Source organism: Epinephelus fuscoguttatus, linkage group LG3, assembly GCF_011397635.1.
Source record: "Epinephelus fuscoguttatus linkage group LG3, E.fuscoguttatus.final_Chr_v1".
Taxonomy (NCBI): domain Eukaryota; kingdom Metazoa; phylum Chordata; class Actinopteri; order Perciformes; family Serranidae; genus Epinephelus; species Epinephelus fuscoguttatus.
The window spans coordinates 8,808,012-8,831,434 of record NC_064754.1 but is presented as its reverse complement, the minus strand read 5'-3'; the positions used below and the strand labels follow the sequence as shown (position 1 = coordinate 8,831,434).

At 42.1% G+C, this 23,423-nt stretch overlaps 1 protein-coding gene across 1 annotated transcript; it reads left to right on the top strand.

Annotated features, from left to right (window-relative positions):
• Positions 1 to 5,355: 5,355 nt before the first annotated feature.
• Positions 5,356 to 21,301, top strand: nptxrb (neuronal pentraxin receptor b). The gene is made up of 6 exons (XM_049571191.1): positions 5,356 to 5,760; positions 5,954 to 6,714; positions 9,597 to 9,993; positions 10,934 to 11,175; positions 12,282 to 12,461; positions 18,168 to 21,301. The coding sequence occupies exons 2-6, from the start codon at positions 5,959 to 5,961 to the stop codon at positions 18,411 to 18,413; spliced, it is 1,821 nt and encodes a 606-aa protein (XP_049427148.1). The 5' UTR covers positions 5,356 to 5,760; positions 5,954 to 5,958; the 3' UTR covers positions 18,414 to 21,301.
• The last annotated feature ends 2,122 nt before the right edge of the window (positions 21,302 to 23,423 follow it).

Genomic DNA, 23,423 nt, shown 5'->3' with positions numbered 1-23,423 from the left:
GCGCAGCATCAGCCACCTCTGGAGATTAATCCACAATCTAGGCTACTGGTCTCTTCGGGGAAGCCTGACTGGACTGGTGTTTGAGTCTGTGAGCATGGTGGATGTTCAAGCTTCAGTTCAAGACAAACTGTATATTTTCATACACTTTATTTTCATATACTTTTTGCAGCAATGGAATGTAACTAAGTACATTTACTCAAATACTGTGACCTATTTAAGTATAATTTTGAGATGCTTACTTTACTTTATTTCCATTTTATGCCACTTTACTTCTTCTTAACTGCAGATGCTGTGATTGTAACTTCACGACAGTCATTTATTTATAACTTTAGACCTTAGTGACTTTGCATATTCATATTACTAATACAAAATATAAATCAACTAATGAGTGATGATGTACACTGATCAGCCAAAACATTAAAACCACTGGCTGGTGAAGTGAATAACACTGATTGTTTTGTTACAGTGCAATGTTCTTCCAAGGAACCTTGGCTCCTGCCATTCATGCATGTGCCACTTGACATGCTCTAACCATCTAAACGACATTACAGACCAAGTGCACCCCCCTATTGGCAACTGCACTCCCTGATGGAAGTGCGCCCCCTAGGGAAGACAGTGCACCATGCCACACCACAAAAAGTGCTCCACAGACGTGACTAAGCTCAAGGCGTCAACCTAGCCTCCAAATTTTCCAGATCCAAATTCAATCGAACATCCATTGGGCATGCTGGTACCTTACCTTGCAACCCACAGGACTAAAAGGATCCTTCAACAATGCCTTGGTGCCAGACAACACAGGACACTCCCAGAGGTCCTGTCTCCATGCCTCGACAGGGCAGATGCCCCACCGCAGATCGGCTTTGGCTCTGGCCTGTTGAGGCCTGGACAAAGGACCTCCGGGTTTCCGGTTTGCCCCACAGATGAACGATCTGAATGATGTGGGGAATTTGAATGCTAGGTCGATGCCTTGAGCTCATTGTCACGTTCCTTGGGCCATTACTGAGCAGTTTTTCTGGTATGGCAAGGTGCACTGCATTGCTGGGGGCTACTGCCATTGGGGGTACTGTTGCAATCAGTGGGGGTACTTGGTCTATAACAATGTTTAGATGGGTGGAGTGCGTAAAGGGGCATCCACAGAAATGCGAGGACCAAAAGTGTTTAAGATACCCAACAGTATAAAAAATGATACAATAAATATTTACTGTAGTGAGACTTTTGGATGCAGTACTTTTACTTGTAACAGAGTATTTTTATCCTGTGGCATTGCTTCTTTCACTTCACCTAAATAAAATGTCTTGAGTATTTTTCCCACCATTGGCTGTTTCTGAAGAGTTCAACTTGAGCACGAAAACCACCACTTTCTGAAGCTGTTGCAATGCAGAGATGAATTCTGCTTTTGCATTCATATCATAACATTGATACAATAGTTTGACATTTTGGAAAATACTGCTTATTTGCTTTCTTGCTGAGAGTTGGAGAGAAGATTGATACCACTCTCAGAGTCAGGAAATCTCCTCTAACTCTTGGCAAGAAAGTGAATAAGTGTCCCTCCTAAAATGTTGAACTATTCTTTCTGCCAGATAAAATGTGAACACTGTGGTCCGCAATAGATTAAACCTCATTTCCGAGCTCACCAAGTTACAAGTAGAAAAATCTTCTTGGAGGAAAAATGAACTAAGAGCTAAGTGGGAAGAGGCTTTTTCTCTGCAGTTTTTCAAATATTTCAGCCTTTTCACTCTAAAAACTCATGTAAAGTTTGTTGAGATGTGTCATACTGAAAAACAAAATTTTGTTTCACAAGGTTAGGTTATGTCAGGAAAAGAACTGAGCTTTCTAAAGCATCAGTCCTTGAAACTCAAAGAGCAACAGCATCCCTATAGACTTGCCTTGAAATGTAGCAATCAAAAGTATGAGAAGTGAATCAGATGAGAGGCAGAGATACTGAATTCTGCTGCATCAGTAGTTCCTCAATAGACTAAAATTCAATGCAGTCACAAGATCCTCTGTGCTTTACATTTACCTTTTAGCCCTGCTGGCGGTCTGGCTCTAAGGACGGCAATGTCAGTCGGGTGGGCCATGACTTTGGTTAAAAACTAAAATATCTGAACTTTCAGATGTATTGCTATAAAATCTGGTAGAAACAGGTAGAAGTTCAGTACATTTCCAGCTGTTTATGGCAATGAAAGCTGGTAGTTTTTAATGAGAGTTTGGAATATTTCCAGCCGCATTCATAGCAACAAAGCAGGTATTTCTTTAACAAAAGTCCAGGTCATTTTAAGCAGGCTTCAGCATATTTCCAGCTGTGTTTGTAGCAACAAAAGTGAGTATTTTTTAACGAGATTTGGGGACATTTCTAGCTGCGTTTGTAGTGACAAAAGCTGGTATTTTTTAACAAAAGTCTGAAACATTTCCAGCCATGTCTGTACTGATAAAAGGGGGGTATTCTTTTATAGATAGTTCAGTACATTTCCAGCTGTCCTTCTAGCGTCAAAAGTGGGTATTTTTTAACGAGACTTGAGGACATTTTCAGCCGTGTTTATAGTGTCAAAAGCAAGTAATTTTTAGAAGAGTTTGGGACATTTCCAGCTGTGTTTGCAGCTTCAACAGTGAGTATTTTTTCAAGGAGAGTTCAGTACATTTCCGGCTGTGTTTGTGCCGACAAAAGTGGATATTTTTCAAAGAAGGTTCAGTACATTTGCAGCCGTGTTTATAGCAAAAAGTGGGTATTTTTGTTAGAGTTAGATACATCACCAACCATGTTTGTACCGTCAAAAGCGAGTATTTTTGAACAAGTGTTTGGGACATTTCCAGCCGGGTTTGTAGCAACAAAAGCGGGGGGGTTCACAAGAGTTTGGGAGATTTCCAGCAGCGTTTGTAACGACAAAAGTGGGTAATTTTGAAGGACAGTTCAGCACATTTCCAGCTTTGTTTGTAGCGACAAAAATGGCTAATTTTAAAAAAGAATTTGGGACATTTCCAGCTTTGTATGTAGCTTCAAAAGCAAATATTTTTTTAACAAGAGTTCAGTATATTTTCTGCCGTGACTGTAGCGACAAAAGTGGGTATATTTTAGGGATAGTTCAGAACATTTCCAGCTGTCCTTCTAGCATCAAAAGTGGGTATTTTTTAACGAGACTTGGGGACATTTTCAGCCGTGTTTATAGCGTCAAAAGCAAGTAATTTTTAGAAGAGTTTGGGACATTTATAGCTGTGTTCGCAGCTTCAAAAGTTCAAAAATTTTCTCAAGGAGAGTTCAGTACATTTCTGGCTGTGTTTGTGCCGTGTTTATAGCAAAAAGTGGGGTTTTTTGTAAGAGTTAGAGACATCACCAACCATGTTTGTACTGTCAAAAGCGAGTATTTTTGAAGAAGCATTTCCAGCTGGGTTTGTAGCGACAAAAGCAGGGGTTTTTTTTCACGAGAGTTTGGGAGATTTCCAGCTGTGTTTGTAACAACAAAAGTGGCTAATTCTGAAGGACAGTTCAGCACATTTCCAGGTTTGTTTGTAGCTTCAAAAGCAAATATTTTTTAACAAGAGTTCAGTATATTTCCTGCCATAACTAGCTACAAAAGTGGGTATTTTTTAGGGATAATTCAGTACATTTCCAGCTTTGTTTGTAGCGACAAAAATGGCTAATTTCAGTATATTTTCAGTATATTTTCTGCCGTGACTGTAGCAACAAAAGTGGGTATATTTTAGGGATAGTTCAGAACATTTCCAGCTGTCCTTCGAGCATCAAAAGTGGGTATTTTTTAACGAGACTTGGGGACATTTTCAGCCGTGTTTATAGCATCAAAAGCAAGTAATTTTTAGAAGAGTTTGGGACATTTATAGCTGTGTTCGCAGCTTCAAAAGTTCAAAAATTTTCTCAAGGAGAGTTCAGTTACATTTCCGGCTGTGTTTGTGCCATGTTTATAGCAAAAAGTGGGTTTTTTTTATAAGAGTTAGAGACATCACCAACCATGTTTGTACCGTCAAAAGCGAGTATTTCTGAAGAAGCATTTCCAGCCGGGTTTGTAGCAACAAAAGCAGGGGTTTTTTTCACGAGAGTTTGGGAGATTTCCAGCTGCGTTTGTAACAACAAAAGTGGCTAATTTTGAAGGACAGTTCAGCACATTTCCAGCTTTGTTTGTAGCTTCAAAAGCAAATATTTTTTAACAAGAGTTCAGTATATTTCCTGCCATGACTAGCTACAAAAGTGGGTATTTTTTAGGGATAGTTCAGTACATTTCCAGCTGCATTTATAGCAAAAAGTGGGTATTTTTTGACGAGTTAGGGACATCTCCAGCTGTATTTGCAGCATCAAAAGCTACTATTTTTTTTTAACAAGAGTTCAGGACATTTCCAGCAGTGTTTGTAGCAATTTATTTATGAGAGTTCAGGACATTTCTAGCAGTGTTTGTAGCAATTTATTTATGAGAGTTCAGGACATTTCTAGCCTTGTTTTAAGGGACAAAAGCAGTTATTTTTTAACAAGGGGTATTTCAAGCCAAAATATGATGTTTTCCTAACCCTCTGCTATTAAATTTACAAATGTTACCAATCCATACTTTGCAATGTATGATGCAAACATTTATTCCTGTGACTGGGCTGATCACAAAGACTCTATGCTCTATTATTGTCACTCAAGTTGTTGAAATGCATTTTAGAAAATAAAAAAAAAATAAAAAAATAAAGTCTGGCATTCATCACAGAAAGAACTCCTGGAATTTTATCCAAGGTGTCTGAGTTTGAAGTTTTCCTTTAATGTTGTGCTCGTTAGCAGATTCACCTCCCTGATTGGCAGAAGGCCGATTGTGGGCACGGTGAACCGCCCTACCAAGAGAGCAGAGGATCCATCCTGCGTTGCAATTTGGATTAACATCAAGAGCAAACTTTCTAAAAGTGGTTCATCCACCCTGTGAAGAAAAAGCTTTGGAGTGAGAATGTTTATTGAACAAGGCCACAAAGGACTTCAGTGTCAGGGTCATTTCTGTTGGCGTCAGTGGTGAGTTTTAGTTAGCACTGCCTCTTGGGGAAAGCATGTTCTTCCTCCTACTCAGTGAAAACGTGTTTAAGGTCCCAGCTCTTAGTGTTCTTCGTTCTTCTTCTTCTTCTGTTACACTACTCTTTTTTTTCCCTTTCACGGTAAATGTATTTTACCTTTTTTCCTCATAACTTCTGCAGACAGCACCTATTGTATGCCTGACAAGGTTAGACTATATCAGTACACTGCAAGGTGTGCACTGAGCATGTACGGGTGCATATGTGAGGGTATGTAATGGTACATTTGTCGGCACTTGTTAGGCTAGTTTTGTATCTCTTTATTGTCTCTAAATGTTTGCATTGATGTTTCTGTGATAGAAATAAAATAAGAATAAAAATCATGTCAAACAATTTTAAAAAAGTTACATACAAACATGCCATACACATAGGCTATAAACTGTCCCTTTTCGCTCACCTTCTCTGTTCTTTCTGTGTTTAACACACACACACACACACACACACACACTGCACACATCGATCCATCACCGCCTTGTTTGTTCACGCTGTTGCTGGAGGTTCACCTCTGCTCTGACTGACGCATGCCCACAGCCTCGCTCCTCCTCTCCCCTCGGTCCCCATGGTAACGCACGGAGGAGAGAGCAGCTTAGCAACACCGAGACAGAGAGGGAGCATCTCTGGTCCAGACAGCGCGGTGCCATCAATATTACACACAGTGGAAAACCAAGGAGGCAAGAAGAAAACAGCAGCAGCGCCCCTGGCAAACATCTCCTCTCCGTAAGTGCCACATTTTGACAGCAAAACCAGCTCTGGCGCTTTAATCTGAGATGTCAGAGTGAGTTTAGTTAATCGGCTCAGTAGATCATGATGATGTTCGGGTGATGCTGCCTCCGAAGAGAGGATATTTTTCAGTTGTGTGCATGTCAGCCTTTTTTCTCTGAGCCGTAATCTTTTGCATCGATCTCCACAGTAATCATGAAGTTCGTGGTGGTGCTGGTGGGAGCGGGCACCCTGGCCTTCCTCGGCGCGGTCATCTGCATCATAGCCAGTGTTTATCCCCGGAAACGCGCCGCGCCTCTCAGCGACAACGGCACCCTGGCGTCGGAGAATCTGCTGGAGCCCCTGGAGCCCGGGTCGGTGGCACACGCCGGACCGCTGGGCGCTCTGCACGGCGCCGAGTCCTATGATGGGGAGAACGGGCTGGGCGGCATCGGCCTGGAGGTCCCCACTCTGAACGAGCTCAACCTCGGGGAAGAAACCGCCGGTGGGTCCGCTAAACAGTTCAGCTTCAGCCGGTTGATCTGCACACCTGTACCGGTCGGGGAATGCAAGACGAAAGACCTGAGGCAGCGGCGGGGGGAGCAGCAGCAGCAGCAGCAGCAGCAACAGCAGTCGGACGACCCGCTGTACGGAGCCGGGGATGAAGACTGGACTTATCTCCGGACCACCGCGGAGGAGCTCCGTCAGATGGTCCTGCAGCAGAACGACCAGATCCTCATGGACCAGAGGACCATCCGGGAGCTCACCGGGAAGCTGAGCGAGTGTGAGAGCGGCCTGGAGGATGAGAGGAACGTCCCAGAGCGGAGCATCGGGGTCTGGAGCGGCAACCGCCGCATCATGGCCGGGGACGATGTGAGCTCCTCCGCCGCGGCGCAGCTGCAGACGGCGCGGGCTGTGGAGGAGCTGGCCAGGGCCATCATGGACCTGAAGGACCGCATTGAGAAACTCGAGGTAAGTGGAGAGACTGTAAAGACAGGGTGGAAAAACTTTGGCAAAAACCTGTTGTTCTCGCTGTTTACCCTCCTGTTTGAGTTTTGTTGGACAGCAGGAGATTTGGGCTGGGATCAAAATCATGAATGAGCCGAGTGAGTCAGTGTTGTCCAGAGACCAAATTAGGCCTGTTTATGGTCCATTAAACAGCCGGTTGTCCTAATGTCAGGTCGATATCCACTGTGAAGTACACTTTAAGACCTCCTAGGTAAAAGTGGATAAATAATCCTCTCATAATTTCTTATTTTAAAATGTAAAGATTCAGATTACAAGTGCCACAGCCCATGGCCATATGCAGAAGTAATGAGATGCTTAAAAAGCCTGTGCAGTTGATTTATGTTCATCATCCTAGGTGCCCTGATCTCTCTCTAACGCCCTCCCTCCCCTTCTTCATCCTCCTCTCCCTCTTTTATCTTCACCTCACATCTCCACTGACAAGCAACTCGTGACAGGCGTTCCTCATGTCTTGCGCAAACTCCCCACGGACCCAAGGGAAATCTTTCCACCTGCTGGCCCTCACACCCCTCTGCTAGTACCCCTCCCACTCCTCCCCATTGTGTCAGCCGCCTCTACCCTCTACCTCCGCATCCGACAGCAGGATAGAGACATAAATAAAAGATGAAGCTGGCTGGACAGGAAAGAGGGTGGTGGTGTTGGTGGTGGTGTTGGTGGTGGTGGTGGTGGAGGGGAGTCAGGTTCTCATCTTGTGTGTGTGTGCTGAGATTGAGACATTATAACCACACACACACGCACACACGCACTGCTGCATCACAGCCAGCCCTCTCCAAGCACAGTCAGTTACAAGCTTGTCTCCGTCAGTGTGAATTTATATCCTGGATGTCCAGGTCCAGCCCTGCCTCAGCAACTCTCTTGATATTATATATCACCCTTGCAGCCGCCTCACTAATAGCTGCATCTCTCCCTTTACTGCTGCTTCACCCAACACCATCTTTTTTCAACTTCTGCTATGAATACTAATACTGCTATTCCTGGGCAGCTATAATCATCAATACAACACCTCCCGATGTGTTGCTGCGATGTCATTTTACTCCCCTTCCTGCAGTTTCATTTCAGTTTAAAACCACTATGACTAACAGGAATAGTAAAATGCTTCTATTTATGCTCCTGCAAAGACAGTAATGGGCTCATCTTACCGCCTTTATGTTCGATTTCTAGGGTGCGAGCAGCCAGGAACGAAGAGCCACTCAATTCACATATAAGTAGAATGAGCACTGACATTTTTCCCCTTATTTAATTAACATATATACTCCATTTAAAGACCACTTTAATGCTCTGCCTTCAGCATACAGTACTTTAAATAGTTATATTGACCCCCACTCCACCCATAATATAGTCTACCTATGATCAATATAATCGTTGGACATCAAGTCAACGCACATTTAGAAATGCAGAACTCAAAATGTCCATGTGTTTAAATAGACTGTTGCTCTTTATCTAATCCTGCAGGGAGGCATCTGCACACTTAAGTCCACTGCAAGTATTTAATTAAAAATCCGAGCTTTTGATCCAGAGACCCTCGTTAGTAAAATTATAGGAGGGAATCTCAGAGTTTATGATGACACTAAAATAGCATATGTGCTTTCTCGTGTAAGTACACACATGGGAAATGCAGTTTCCAATTGTAGTTCCCAAGATACTAATACATAAGAGGCTCAAGGGATACAACATAAATGAGTACACAAAGCGATCAGGAAATCTAAATGATAAAAATACATATTAGAAGTAATAAAAGGGAAATAAATACTGTACGTTGATCCAGGGAAAACGCTTGGACACGCTTGGTTCTGGCTAGGAAAAGATCAATTTCGGCTTAAAATACCTGGTTTCGAAGCATCATCCCAGCTGGAAAAGCGTTTTGTGCCACTATCCTGGCAAAAATCGCAGTAATGTCTCCGTCAAAACAAATACTTTTAATGGATCTACATCCGCTGGAAACACAGTGACGGGTCACTGAAGAACACCTTTGCTGAGTGCCTAAAAAGTTGCTGGAAACACAGATTTGACCCGCTGAAAAACAACCAGTTTTGTTGTTAGTTGGTCTTGAACAGTGCAGCTCAGCAGGCACCATCACCTTCACCTCCTGATGACAAAGTCAGCTCACATACTACGTCATTTTAGAAACCTTGATTGAAACATATGAAACGTACAAATATAATGTGTTCGTTGTTTGCAGAAGCATGCAACGCCAACATTTTATTCCTGCAACTGCTAAAAGATAGCTGTTGCTTCAAGCTAACGTTAGCATGCTAACAGGATTTAAAAGGTCTAATCTTTCTTTACCATGTTCACCATGTTAGTTTAGCATGCTAATTTGGAAATTAACAGCTAACAAAATGTATTGCTGAGGTTGGTGATTATGCCACTAGTTTTGCAACTTTGTGGTCATAAATCGGATTATTGGACATATTTATTTTTGACCCGATGATGGCGCTAGATCGGGGGAACACCAAAATTGTTACAGTTCATCATAAGGGTGATATGAATATGTGAATGAAATTTCATGGCAATTCATCCAACTGTTGTTGAGATATTTTACTCTGGGCCAAAGTGAGCCGACCAGCCGACAGCCAGACGAACATAAGAGCCATAAAAACTGAAAAACTACTGTTATATATGCCAACAAAAACCCTTCTATGAATACTTTGCCTTACATATACTCCTAACTGCACCCTGGCCCTGGCTGATTCCATTACAGATCTCTTATGAACAGACGAGTTGTTTTCTTCTCTCCACAGGATTTCTTTTACGATCACTCTGTGAGCTTTAAATCGTTTAAGTCTCAAACACCTACTATAATTCTTTTTTCTCTGCCTCTCTTGCAGGCGGAGATAGGCCCCGCTGCCTTGAACCTCACCGACACATCCGTGGGTACCAGTGGCAGCAGCAGTAACAGTGGCAGTGCCAGCAGCCCGGCTGGTAACACCGGCAAAGCTCCTGCCCCGCCCACCGGTAGTGCCTCCTCCCCACCTGCTGCAGCTCCTCCAGGGGGTCGCCGTCCTGCCTCCCCTGCTTCCCCTGCCCCCAAATCCCCAACCAAGGGCTCCCCCGGTCGTGGAAAGGGCACCTGGAGGGTGGAGGACCTGGAGGGGGAGCTGGAGCGAAAGATCAAGCTGTTGGAGAAGGAGCGTCAGGCCATGAGGAAGGAGACGCAGGGCCAACATGAGAAGATCAACCAAGGCATTGACAACGCCAACCACCGCGTCACTGAGCTGGAACACAGTGAGTCTGCGGGAGGAGGAGGAGGAGAGTAATGCACAGGGCGGTGGCTGAATAGATGACGGATGTATGGGTGAAGTGGTGCACACAGGGAGGCTAACAACCGCCAGCTGACGTACATGAGAGCGTGGCAAAAGGAGGCTAAAATTAAACTTTAATGAACACTGTGGGTGAAGTGGGTCATCACAGCAGTGGAGAATAAGCTGTAGATTTAAATAAGATGATTAATGAGCGCTGAAGGTTGGGAAATGTCAAATAGAGCTCGGAGCTGAAATTACAAATACAGCAAATGAAAAAGAAATGAGCTTAAACGCTGCTCTTACTTATAACCTCTAAATTTTCATTATCGCAGGCATTTATATTTCAATCCTTATTTCATGGTTGGCAGTTATTGAGTTTGGGAGTGTCACGCAGGCTTTGGGGAGTTTTATCTGCTGTATCTGGTGAAATTTCCTCCGCCATGAACAATCCTGGTAACCGGAAGCTTAGTTTTTCTTTGGTGATTATAAGCGACTGTGAAAAGGAGACAGAGATGTCTGATAGCAGGAGAAGTGAAAGTCTGGAGGAGAGACTGAGAATTCATGAGGTGCAAAGAGGAAGGTTAAAAAGGAAAGAAAAAGCACTTCTCTATTCTCTTTTTAGCTCTGTCATTCTCACAGCCTCTCCGACTGTCTCTACATCTTCTCTGCCTCAAGAGCTGCAGTGTGGCCTCGAGTGTTACAGAGGCTGATCATTAACTGTGGTGCTGGAGCTCTTGTAAGGCACCGTGTATGTGTGTGTGTGTGTGTGTGTGTGTGTGTGTGTTTGTGCGCAAACTGTGAGAGGAGCAATACCAGTGTCTTTGTATAAATTGGCCATTAAAGCATTGTCCCTCTCAGACTTTCTGTCTTTGTCAGCCATATCTGACTGTTTCTCTTAATCGCCTTCATCTGTGTCTCCACAGCGCTGACAGAGCCGTCGTTCCCTGATGGCTTTGTCCTCTCCTTCCCCATGAGAACCAACTACATGTACGGCCTGGTGAGAAAAGAGATAACAGAGATGTACGCTTTCACTGCTTGCGTGTGGCTGAAGGCTAAAGAAGGAGGCATCGGGACCCCCTTCTCTTACTCTGTCCCGGGGCAGCCCAATGAGCTGGTGCTGCTACAGGGAGTCCACAACCCTGTGGAGCTGCTCATCAATGATAAGGTACATGGGTGTTTTTTTTTCTTTGCATAACTTCTAATAACTGTGGGTTGCTCAAGTGATTAAAATATAAACTCGGTGTGCTTGTCAGAAGTTCATCAAGATCATATATTAAGTGTGTAAATGAATGGCTTCTCCTGGTGAAAAGAATGAATATTTTGTGCCCTGTAGTTTCCGTATAATCACTCAAGCGGAATAGCCTGCCTAGGAAATCATTACCAGCTCATTATGCTGCTCCACAGAGCAGCGCAAGCAACTTGGTGGTTCGTTGTAATTCATTGATTAAAATGAGCAATGAAAACACGTTCGCTCTTGTGACAGACCAACTTTTTCATACCACCTTACATGAGCGGCGAAGAGAACAAACATTACAATTGAAGGTGTCACAGCATCCAATTATTGTTTGATTCAATATGATGTGGAGCTTATATTAGCTCTGGTTCTCTGGATGCACAGTAGCCTAAGGCGTGCACGTGAGTGTCTATCCTCCTCTAAGCGTTACCACCCATTTAATGAGCCTTGGGTAAGAAGCATTTATTCCCGTTGCTACTGTACAGAAAAGGCAGAACTAAAACAGATGGTGCCCCTGAACAGCACATTAAAATTTAAAAGCCACAAAACGAAAGAAGCAAAAGAGAAATAAGTGATTAACATTCCACAGTAAATAAATACAAATAAATATCACTTTGAATCAAATCTTTTTCTTCCAAAATAAAAACTTTAATTAAATGGCGCTGAGTGCATGAGAAGCCCATGTTTATTTTTTCACATTTTTAGTGCTGACAGCAAATGGCACCGAAGAAAAGAGACGGCACAGAGGCAAGCCTTCTGCCCGTGTTTTATATACTGCATTAATGCTTACCTTTTATAGCGCTTACACTTATAGCTCCCATGGCAAAGAGGAGTGGGGGAACTGCTGGAAGGAAGGCTGGGACCGTCCCCTGGGTGCCGTTTCACAGACATAAACCACCAATGTGTCGACATTCTACCCTGATTACTGCCCACACTTGTCCAGTATCCAATCAGAATGTGAGCTTGATGTGTCGCTCACTTGAAATCACTGTGTTTTTGTAAAGAAAGGTATAACCGCCTTATTCTCTGACCTGTAGGTGGCGCAGCTGCCCCTGTCCCTACCACAAGACGAGTGGCAGCACATCTGTGTCAGCTGGACCCTGAGAGACGGGGTGTGGAAGGCCTACCAGGGGGGGAAGATGAAGGGGAGGGGAGAGGGACTGGCTGCCTGGCATCCCATCAAACCAGGAGGGGTCCTCATACTGGGACAGGAGCAGGTGAGTTATACAATATTTCCACTAAGTATGTACACCCAAAGTTGCTCTAAAATGAAAGATGATGAATTACAAGCTGCGCAAATATTAGGAAATGATACATTTATACTTGTGTGGTGGTGTGTCTGTGTCACTCTGCAGTTACACCTCCAAAACACTAGTTGGCAGCAGAGGTTTCTGTGAAAGGCTTTAAAGTTTAGTTGATTCAAAACACACATTAAACACACGTTAAACATGGCTTAATAGAGACAATTTCGAACACAAGTACACAAATCAGCTTCACTGTAACTCAAAGCATTCACAGACAAAGCATTTCTCATTTGCCGGACACATTTTATTCACAAATACAACATGCTAATTAGCACAAGCCTATGGTGTTTTACATTGTATAAATTAGCCTAGTGGCTAGCGGACTTTTCTCTATTCGTATGAAGCCAGGAATAACAGCAACATTTAACAAAGATAACGTTACAGAATTCGGCTCCAACTGTCTTATATTAAACACGTTTTCCAAACAAATATAACATGCTAACATTATTAGCACAAGCCTATGGCATTTTATGTTGTATGAATTAGCCTAGCGACAAGCAGAGATTTCCTCTGCTCATATGAAGCCAGGATAAATCACACACAAGACTTAAAATGCTATTTTTGTGGAGGCTTTATTGCCTTCACAATTTATTGTTTCTTATCTGTGAAATTAAAGTAAATAAAAGCTTTTAGCTTACAAAAATAAACAGGAGGTCTGCGTCGCCGCAACATGTAGTCATAGTTCTGTGGAGGTGTATGTCTGGCTATGGTGTAGGGTACGGTGCAAGCTCTACGTCGACGCAGAACCTACGCTGTAGGTAAGGTGTTGATTTGACGCAGAAATATAAATTCTGCCTTACACTTTCAATCTACTATGTGGGTGTGGCCGTATCTCCCCTGCCTCCCCCCACCTAGTTCTGAAGTGTTGTGAACGTTGTGTGGATGGATGAAAGCGGATTCAAAACAATACTACACCAGATACAGCACAAGTTTAATGTTTGCTTCTGATATTAGTGGATTACAAGATCATCAGTCTAATAATGTTCTCTTTCCCCCTCCCAAAACAGTTGAATAATAAAGCAAAGAATGACAAGTTTAGTTTCAGTTTTAACTTTTACTTGATGGTTTTACGTATAAATTTATTTAAATTTCTGTTTATCTGTTTGAAAGCGACGTCGGCAGCACTGCAGTGAAGCCGGACTGTGGGTTCAGCTCCAACAGAGAGAAGAGATTCTGTGTTGCCAGGTCTCACAAGAGTGTGATGCCCAGTCGGAGAACAAATTTAATTTTCTCCTGATTCATTTGTCTGAAAAATGTAGTTTTAGTGTCAGAGTGTTGTGGCTGATGAAAAACGAGTCCAATATTTACTTCGGCGACTATGGGGCGAAAGTATCCATCATTTCTGTGCAAATGTTCACTTCTCCCGTTGGAATTAATAGACTTAGGATTGCCATTTGTCTCCTGACGGGGTGGGGCAGTGGCAAAACCCACAAGACACAGATACGGGAAATTCTCGTCTCGTTTATAAACTTGTCTGGCATGCCTCTGTGGTGTTTTACGTTAGGTGTCACGAACACGTAGTGTTATGGTGGTCACTTCCTTTTTATATCAGATATTCATCCATCGAGTCTTTCTTTCAGACTCGATGGACTTTTTCAATTGACGATGTTTGAGTGCTGCTTGGGTGGAGATGGACCGTAATTTTTGGCAGCACGTCACGTCATCGATCCAGAAAAGGGGTAAAAATTAACGTGTCTACCCAGGTGTTGTATGTCCATCACTGCTGATAAGAGTCGATTGGAGCTGGAGCCATTCAATACCCAAGACTCTGTGGAGTCATTTGCAGTTTTTGCATGAGGATTGTATCCTTTCTCATTACAGACAAAAGCCAGATGTTAGTGCGTGTTAGTGTCCAATGGGAGACAGGCTTTATAGAGATAAATGAATGGATGGTTTAACAAACTTGATAGACAGACAGCTGGTCGGATGGATGGATGCATGGATGATGGTCCGACAGATAAATGGATGGATGTAGGGATGACAGACCAATAGATGCATGAATGAATGGACTGATGGATGATACATGGATAAATAGATGGCAAGATCTATTTTAAGGGACCACCATTAGGTTTTCACACATGAACAGACCGAATGGTGTTTATCCTCACACTGGGCTGCCTCTCTCTCATTAGCGAGACGCCCACATTACATAACCATTATGAAATCTGACATTATCCCTCCTCCCTGGTGTCAAAAGAACAGCCCAAAGCTCATTCTGCAGCCTGTCATCCTCACATAAAGGATAAAAAGCAGAGAGCAGAGAGCTGGGAGTTGCAAGATGCTGCAGTGATGCAACAACTTGATGTAATGGATTTTTTTTTTTTCGAGATCAAGAGCGAGTACTTTATTAATCTCATTTGAAGATGAATGATGAATTGCAGTTGTGTGGATGTGTCGTGCAGATTTGATGAGGAAAATCCCAGGACATCCCTCTCTCAAGGGGGCTCTGAAGGGGAATAAACATTTTTTAATCTTATCAAGAGGGGAATCGTCAAATCACAATATTTTGTGCACATGGATGAAGCTTTAGCTGCCATTTTCTTTCTTATTTAACCAAGAAAAATGTTGAAAATAGTTACTGTTCGCCAATTACCTGAGGAGGGTTATAGCTTTTTAGGATAACATATTGAATTCAATATACTATCTGGATTAATCTAGTAAAGTAAAGTACTATAAAATATTTTCAAAGTGTAAAATCTATAATAACTCACAAGATGTACTGATCTCTGGTTATTTAAAATGTTTGCCAAACTCATGGAGGGAAACCTAAAAACCTGACATTTTGTCAAGATACCCTTGTTTTCACCACATTTGTTGTGGGAAGTATATAAAAGACTTCTTGAGTATCTAAGAAAAAAATCCTGCAGTTGGAAGCTTCATATTACAATTGATTTTGTCACAGATCTGTTGGTGCACAAATACATATAACACTCATAAATACAGCACACTGTGGGCCAAATATATTCCCTTATATACTTTTTTTTTGTCGCGATACTTTTTGTCGAGAGACCCTTGTTTTCACTAGATTTGTTGTGGAGTATTTCAGATTTGATAATGTCCACCTTCACCCTTTTGGGGGTCAGGACCTACAGCCCGAGAATTCAATTCAACCCCTGCTGAAAAAGGGACTACAAAGCCCCTCATTGACCGCAGGAGTTCTCCCCAGGGACTAGGAACCTTTTGAGGAACTCAGTGCATTTCGACTGCAGGGACCAGGGTCAAATGTGCATTCATGTACTCCTCAAATGGTCCCATTTCCCGTGTAGGGAAGTCGTTCTTCCAACATTGGTGTGTTCATTAGCTTTACGTAAGAAGGTCGTATTTTATTGCTTAGACCATTTCATCAACAGGTCGATAACAGTTGGAAGCTTTATATTACAATTGATTTTGTCCCAGTTTTTTTGGAACACGAGTACATCCCCTGAAGCTACTAAAATATTTCTTTATCTAACTAATGCTAATTAATAACTTTACTATCTAATCTAGGTCACTCTCTGTGGATAAAAGTTACAACATAATATATTGCAAATTACGTGTGAGCAAAAATTAACATGCAGCATGTGAATTAATATAAAGCTTATTACCATCAACGTTCCTGTAAATATGACATCAACTTGGCAACTTGTGTACCAAAATTTACATTGTCTTTCAACATTCAACTTTATATTGGTGTTCCAACTTGAAGGGGCAATCATGTGAATTTTTCTAGTTGTGAACTCACCTCTGTGATTATTCTGACACCAAACTATCCAATCATATAGTTTGGAGCTGCTGTTTTAAGAGCTCCGTTCTTTTAATCCATATTCTGCTCAAAAACCTTGACCAGGAGACGATGGTCTGAGTCTGCAGAGAGTCTTAAGTTCCAGGGAACATTATTTTACCCCCCTAGAAAGTCTCTGTTTGTGGGTTGTACTTTCTGAAAGTACAGGAACTTTCAGGTTTGGGTTAGTAGGGATGATTGGTCAAACACACAACACTGCCTCAACTCGTGCACTGCGTCTTTCATAAAACAAGGAAATAGTTTAGTATCAATTCAGGACCAGTTTAGAAAGAGAAGAGAACATATTTCTTTGTCTGATAACATTAGACAGTAAAGTTAGGCTTCGCATTTGCCTTCTTGAATCATTTTGAAAATGACAGAGCGAAAAAGAGATAGTGTCAGTGAGGTGACAGCACGGCACGGGCGGGCTGAGACAGCACTGCAAATGTTATTTTCTGATTGTTTCACAGCAATTATCTTCAAAAGCACAAATGAATTAACATCAAACGCTCAACAGAGGATTGACTGTGGAGACAGACGCTCTCAGTTTGTTTTCCTCTGCTTCATTTCATTCATTACATCCAATCTGCAGCGATACTATGCAGCAGTAAATGTTGTCACAGTGAGACAAAACCTAAGGTGTATTTCTTTTCAATTTGTTTTTTTAGATGAAACAGGCAGACAGACTGAGTGGCAAGCTGCAGAGTGTGTTCACCCCTGCGAGCACCAGCAGCCCTCGGCCTGTCAAATTGCTTTTTCATACGTTAGCAGACTAATTTGCTTTGGCGGAGTTTATACTTCTGCATTGAACTGACGCCATACCTACAATGTGGGCTCTGTGTTGACGTAGAGCCTGCGCCAAAACCTACGCCGTGGCCTGCCGTGCACCTCCCCAGAAATGTAACTACACATTGCAGTGACACAGACCTCCTGTTTATATTTGTAAGCTGAAACTATTTCCCTCAGTGGAAATGAAGTTTTTATTTACTTGTATTTCACAGATAAGAAACAATAAATTGTGTAAAAAGCCTTCACAAAATAGCATTTTAAGTCTTAAGGTATTTACAGTTCGGGATTTATCCTGGCTTCATATGAACACAGGAAATCTCCGCTCGTCACTAGGCTAATTTACACAATGTAAAATGCCATAGGCTTGTGCTAATAACGTTAGCATGTTGTATTTGTTTGGAAAACGTGTTTAGTATAAGACAGTTGTTTTGTCAGTGAACCTTGTGAGTTGTAATGGAGCCAAATTTTGTAATGTTACCTTTGTTAAATGTTGCTGTTGTCCCTGGCTTCATATGAGAAGAGGAAAAGTTTGCTAGCTGTTAGGCTAATTTATAGCTACAGTGTAAAATACCATAGGCTTGTGCTAATGACATTAGCATGTTGTAATTGTGGGGAAAATGTTCCCAGATGAAGACAAGTGTTTGTCTGTGAATGCTGCAAGTTGCAGTGAAGCCAAATTGTGTTCTTGCGTTTGTAATTGTCTCTATTAAGCCATGTTTAATGTGTGTTTGGGGTGTGTTTTGAATCAACTAAACTTTACAGCATTTCACAAAAACCCTGTCAACTAGTGTTTTGGAGGTGTAACTGCAGAGTGACACAGACACACCACCGCACAAGTATAAATGTTCACAATGGCATTGGCGTCATGTGTAGGCTACGGCATAGGGTCTGCCACACAAATATAAATCCCGCTTTAGTCTTCACAAGTCCTTCCCCAGTGGAAATGCAGATAACAATAGGCTGAGGGAATCTTTGTTTGTACATAATCCCAGCAAAGTTTGGTCTCCTGGCTATTCATGCTGGCATTCTGACATTTAACCCTTTGTTTTCTTCCAACTCTTCTACCCAAGGATACACTGGGCGGGCATTTTGATGCCTCCCAGGCCCTGGTCGGGGAGCTTTCCCAGTTCAACCTGTGGGATCGGGTGCTGAAGCCAGCAGAGGTCGCCGCCGTGGCCGAGTGCAGCTCCTCAGCGCTGGGCAACATCGCCCCCTGGACCGACCACGACGTAGATGTGTACGGTGGAGCCACCAAGGAGTCTTTGGACCCGTGCCACGCTGCCCAGAGAACCAACCCGTCCAGCCCCAAACAGTGAGGGGTGACTGGGAGAGGTCAGCCAAGGGTGGCTGTGGTGTTTGATAGGTCAGTTTAGGAGACGATGATGTATAACAATGTATCACATCGGGGTTTACAGTATATTTGACGGGGATGGGAGGCTTACTGGTGGACTGAAATGTGCCATGGAGGGATTAAGCTGTTAAGACCGGTGTATCTGTTTTGTTTTTAGTGTTGGTGTCCACGCTCATGTGTTTACTTCTGCAGTGAGATACAGTGAGTTTAGTCACAGAATCACCTTAGTGAAGGCTTCATAGGTGGGTCAACTTCTGGCATGAACAGGACTCTGATGGAAGTATTCCATAATAGATTGATTTTTGGCAAAATGTGCCACCCTCTGTTTAAGGAAATGATATTTTGGGCCAGTTAACCGTGTGTGGTTATTCAGGCAGAGGGCTTGAAAACAGTTACGGAATGAACCTTTACTGATGCCATTTCTAAGGGTTTCTTAATTTTACAACGCAGTGACACAAAGTTCTCGTCTTGTGTCCAGTTGGTTGTGTTTAATGCTCAAACTGAATTCTGAGATGCTATCATATTGATTTAAACACTCAATGGGAAACAAAATGAGTTTTGTTCATTTTTAACTGTATATGATCCTGTTGAGTAACGTCTGTGTACTGTTAAGTTTTCTACATTGCATACCATGATCTGGTAAAACAGTGGTCTTATAAATGTATATTGTGTAATGTATCTCTGCTAATGTTGCTCTGTGCCAGTCTGCTCCTCTCCTGCTGTAGCCTCTCACACACCTCACAGCCCTGCAAAGTTAAGTTGCAGCATTTCTGTTTGCAGCTCAGACAAAGCAGCGCTCTCGATCGACCCCTGAAAGAAACACTTGATGTCTATCCAAGCACCAATCAGACACTGAAATTGTGACGAACCTGAGCAGGTTTGGTAAAACTGTGTTGTATTCCTGAATGTAAAGCAGGTGGAATGTCAGTGTATTTGCATGAGCGACGTCACATTTCCTCTCACTAAAGAAACAAACTCAAAAAGTGTAAATTACAGTGTTGGTGTCCCCGAGCTGCCCCACACTCTGAAACACACAGATGTCTTTTTGGTAAGTCAGATCCTCACAGAATACCTGACAGTAATGGAGGTGTATGAATTAGATTATTCCTATGGTGGCCATTTTGCATTCAACATCTGACTTGGAGGATCAGAACAAAAATTAGGTACTGAGCAAATTTTAGGATGCATTTATTTGTTTTCAAACCTGATGCATTTTTTCTGTCATGACAGTCCATGTTATGATCATTTATGTGGCCAAAACTACCACTTTTGACTGAATGTTTCTTTTACTACAAAATACTTAATGCTACGTTTACCAAGCCCCCAGGGACAGGGCCTTGAAACCTATTACACATAGTGGCCAAACATGGAATTACAACTTCCACGCCCATCACATGATGCCATTGGGTGCACAAGGCTTTTCCCCACAAACTAACACTGCTGAATCCAGTTCTCTCTATACATCCATGTAAGGCTGCCCCCAACTAACTATTTTCCTGGTCAACCAATAGTCATCATTTAGGGTCATTAGTCGACTAGTCGTCCGCATCTTTACGATATTGATTTAAATATTAAATGATATATTTTGGGCGGGGCAACACAATGGTTTGAGTTGAAGGTGTGAGAAAGAATAGTATCAGTAACATTGTTAACACTGTGCTACATTACAGAGAAATACAAAACCGTACTAATGAACCTTCATTAATATAGGCCTATATTTTATCTACAAGTGCACGTCACACACTGAGCGAGCCGCCTATTAATGATGCTGTGGGCTAATGGGCATGTAGCTACTTCCATGTTTCAGATGATACGTCATGTTTGGAGTCGACCGATGAAGATGAGTTTACATATCACCTTGGGTTCGTCCTTCACCTTCTCAAAATGATCCCACACTTTGGAAGATAGATTACTTGTCAAAAGAAGTGTAATTCTGCACTTTAAATGAAAGTAGAGTTTGTTATCTACTGGGAAAAATGATGCAGCAAAGTTGTTTAATGTTGGACCTTCGACACTGTAAATTGTATTTTATAGAAATTGAAGTAACTTCCATATGATTGGGACCCAACAGCTGGATTAAGATGCAAATGCTATATTTATCCTGAGAAAAAACATGACGTATGATGTTTACCTTCCTCATTAGAGCACCTCGAAGTAGCCACGATTTCAGCCTGAGGAACACCAGGTTGTCCAAGTCAATAATCTGCTTGACTTTTAGTCACAATCCAGTATTACAGTTAGCTACTGTGTAGAGGGCAAAATATATTACTTTAGACTGTGATGTTATGTCCTCTAGTATCTGGCATCAATTTAGTTTTCAGTTGGGAGACTGTGAGATAATTATGTTTCTCATAATTTGCATCTTTTCACATAAACAAGACAATTTGGATTTGCTTACTGTCTTGTTTTGAGCTCAATGCAAATTCAAAATGGACATCATAGGAATAATATTTAGAGAAGATGGACACTGTCAGGGGTGAGGGTTTGATTCCCACTTTGGCCAACCACACTGAACATGTATCCAGTCAACACTGTGCAGTAAAGTGAACTGTAGTTCAAATACAATTTCACTTATTACCTCAAGACATCAGCCCCACATGTGATTTTTCACCCAGTTGTAAAGTGCCTGCCTGGGCTCTCGTGCCCGAAATAATAGTGAAATGTTTTTTATGTTTTCTTCTTCTTCGTCGTCTCTTTTTTCTCCTTCTCTCTGTCTCTCTCTCTCTCTCTCTCTCTGTTGCTTTTGGTTGTTGAAGGCTGTGACAGTGTTGCGCTTGTCCTTATTTGCATCTTCATGGATCTTCTATGATATTGTGAAATAGATGGATTAAAAAAATAAATAAATAATATGGTTATGACAACATTCCTGGACTCGTAGCTCCAAAAATGATGTCAGAGAAGTGTGTTCCGTGTGTGTGTGTGTGTGTGTGTGTGTGTGTGTTATTGTGACAGATCTCTTTACACTTGTCAGCTCATCTGGATTACACCTCAACTAATCATCTGCAGGTACACTGTAAACCTGTTAATGAGATTATGCTGCATACCTATGTGTGTGTTGTAGACAGATTAGATTAGTTGCATCTTTTTTGTCAGATGAATTTGGCTTTGATCCGTGTGTGTGTGTGTGTGTGTATGGAGAAGCCAGTATTCAGCAGGGACCCCACAGAAAAGTCTGATCTTTGATGTAGACATAATAGATTACTCACAATTTTAACGAAGACTGTGGTGATTCGTGACTGCCGAGCTGCCCACGCACACGTTTCTTGGCGTTTGGCTCGGTTGAACTGTGATCTGATGTGTAACCTCCCACTACTAACATTTCATAATATTATTTGTCTGACTTGTGCTTGATTTCCTGTCTTCTTCTTGGGGCACACAATCTCTGTTTTTATGACCAAAGAAATATGATTAAAGTTCTAGTATTTTTTTTTCTGTCACTGCAGCTACTCATAAAAATCACAGCACCATTACTGTTGCTGATGAACAACACTAAATCCAGTGCTGTGGGAGTAACTCGATTACTACAATTAAATCTTCCAATTTGATTTCTACACTCATTACTTAATTTAAGGTTTTTAAAAAGCATTTTAAATGTCCTTATCATCTTTGTTTCATTTGCTTCACTAATGGTCGAAAACAGATCTTTGTCATTGTGGGACGATGTTCCCATCTGCTCTGTGTGGGCATGTTTTCTGATCAGGAGCTTTAATACATTGCTTGTACAGTATAAATTCATTGAAGTGACTCTGACCTTGAGATGACTTACATTTTAAAGGACATTCAAAAGCCGGCTTTTCAGTGTTAAGTTACCGTCTCCTCAGCTGCATCAATGACTTATTTACCCACATCACGTCCCTGTGGCAATAAAAGGCTCGGGCCTTCACTTACTCACACCTACTCACCATCTCTCCCTTGTGTATGCCATCTTCAAGTAAACAGTTCAACCACTAAATTCAGGATCATGCAACATTTTGGTATGGTTTAACTTGAGTAATAAAGTTATTAAAGGCCCTGAAAACCCATTTTCTCAGTCATTATTATTGATGGGGTCTGACATGAACTCTCTGCTAATGTTAGAGCAGTTTCAATTATTTTGAATGACAGATTTCTGTATTTCTTGCAGGTTTGAAGTAGGCGTGCTGTGTTGGAAATCCGCAATGCCACAATCATAGAGTTAAGCATCATTTGAATCACAATCAGTTTGTGGGTTGTTTGGTTTCTGCCAGTCAAATCTGATCAAACTGCACCCCCACTGTCCTGATGGAGCTGTTTAGCTCAATGTGTGAATGCAAAAAAAACAACAACCTCTTAATACACAAAACACCTACCTAGATTTTTTTTTTTAAATCAACTGTTTTAATTGATTTTTTGCTGTTTGTCAAATTTTAATTCTTACATTGCTATCAGCTTCAGGTGTAATTTGTGTTTAGTGCTTATTGTAAGTGTTAGCATGCTGATGTGCTTAACTAAGATGGCGTACATTGGAAACATTATACCTACTCAGCATCACCATGTTAGAACTGTCATTGTCAGCATGTTTGAATGCTAATGTTAGCATCTAGCTGAAAGCATTGCTGTGCCTCAGTACAGCCAAGGCTGCAGACTTGTGGGCTGCATTCAGACTGCAAGCAAATCAGATTTGTTTCTCTTGCTTCTCAAATCAGATCTTAAAGACACACCATCAGTACTGTTATTTGGAGGTAATCAGATTGGATCTGTCTGTCCAGACATCAACATATCTGCATGTTTTGCTGCGGTGACAACGAAGGCTTCAGTTAATACGTAACCATGCTGGTTACATGCCTTTCCAATGCAGAAGCATGAAAAGCAAAGTCCTTGTCTCCCCACGCTTTGCATGTACAGAGGCCTCCCTCCAAAGTAGCCTACCGGCTGACATTTGTTTCAGCATGCTGTCCTCCATGGCGCTCTGCTAGTAGCAGCATGGATTCTACTCAGCATGTCCGTCACTCTGGAT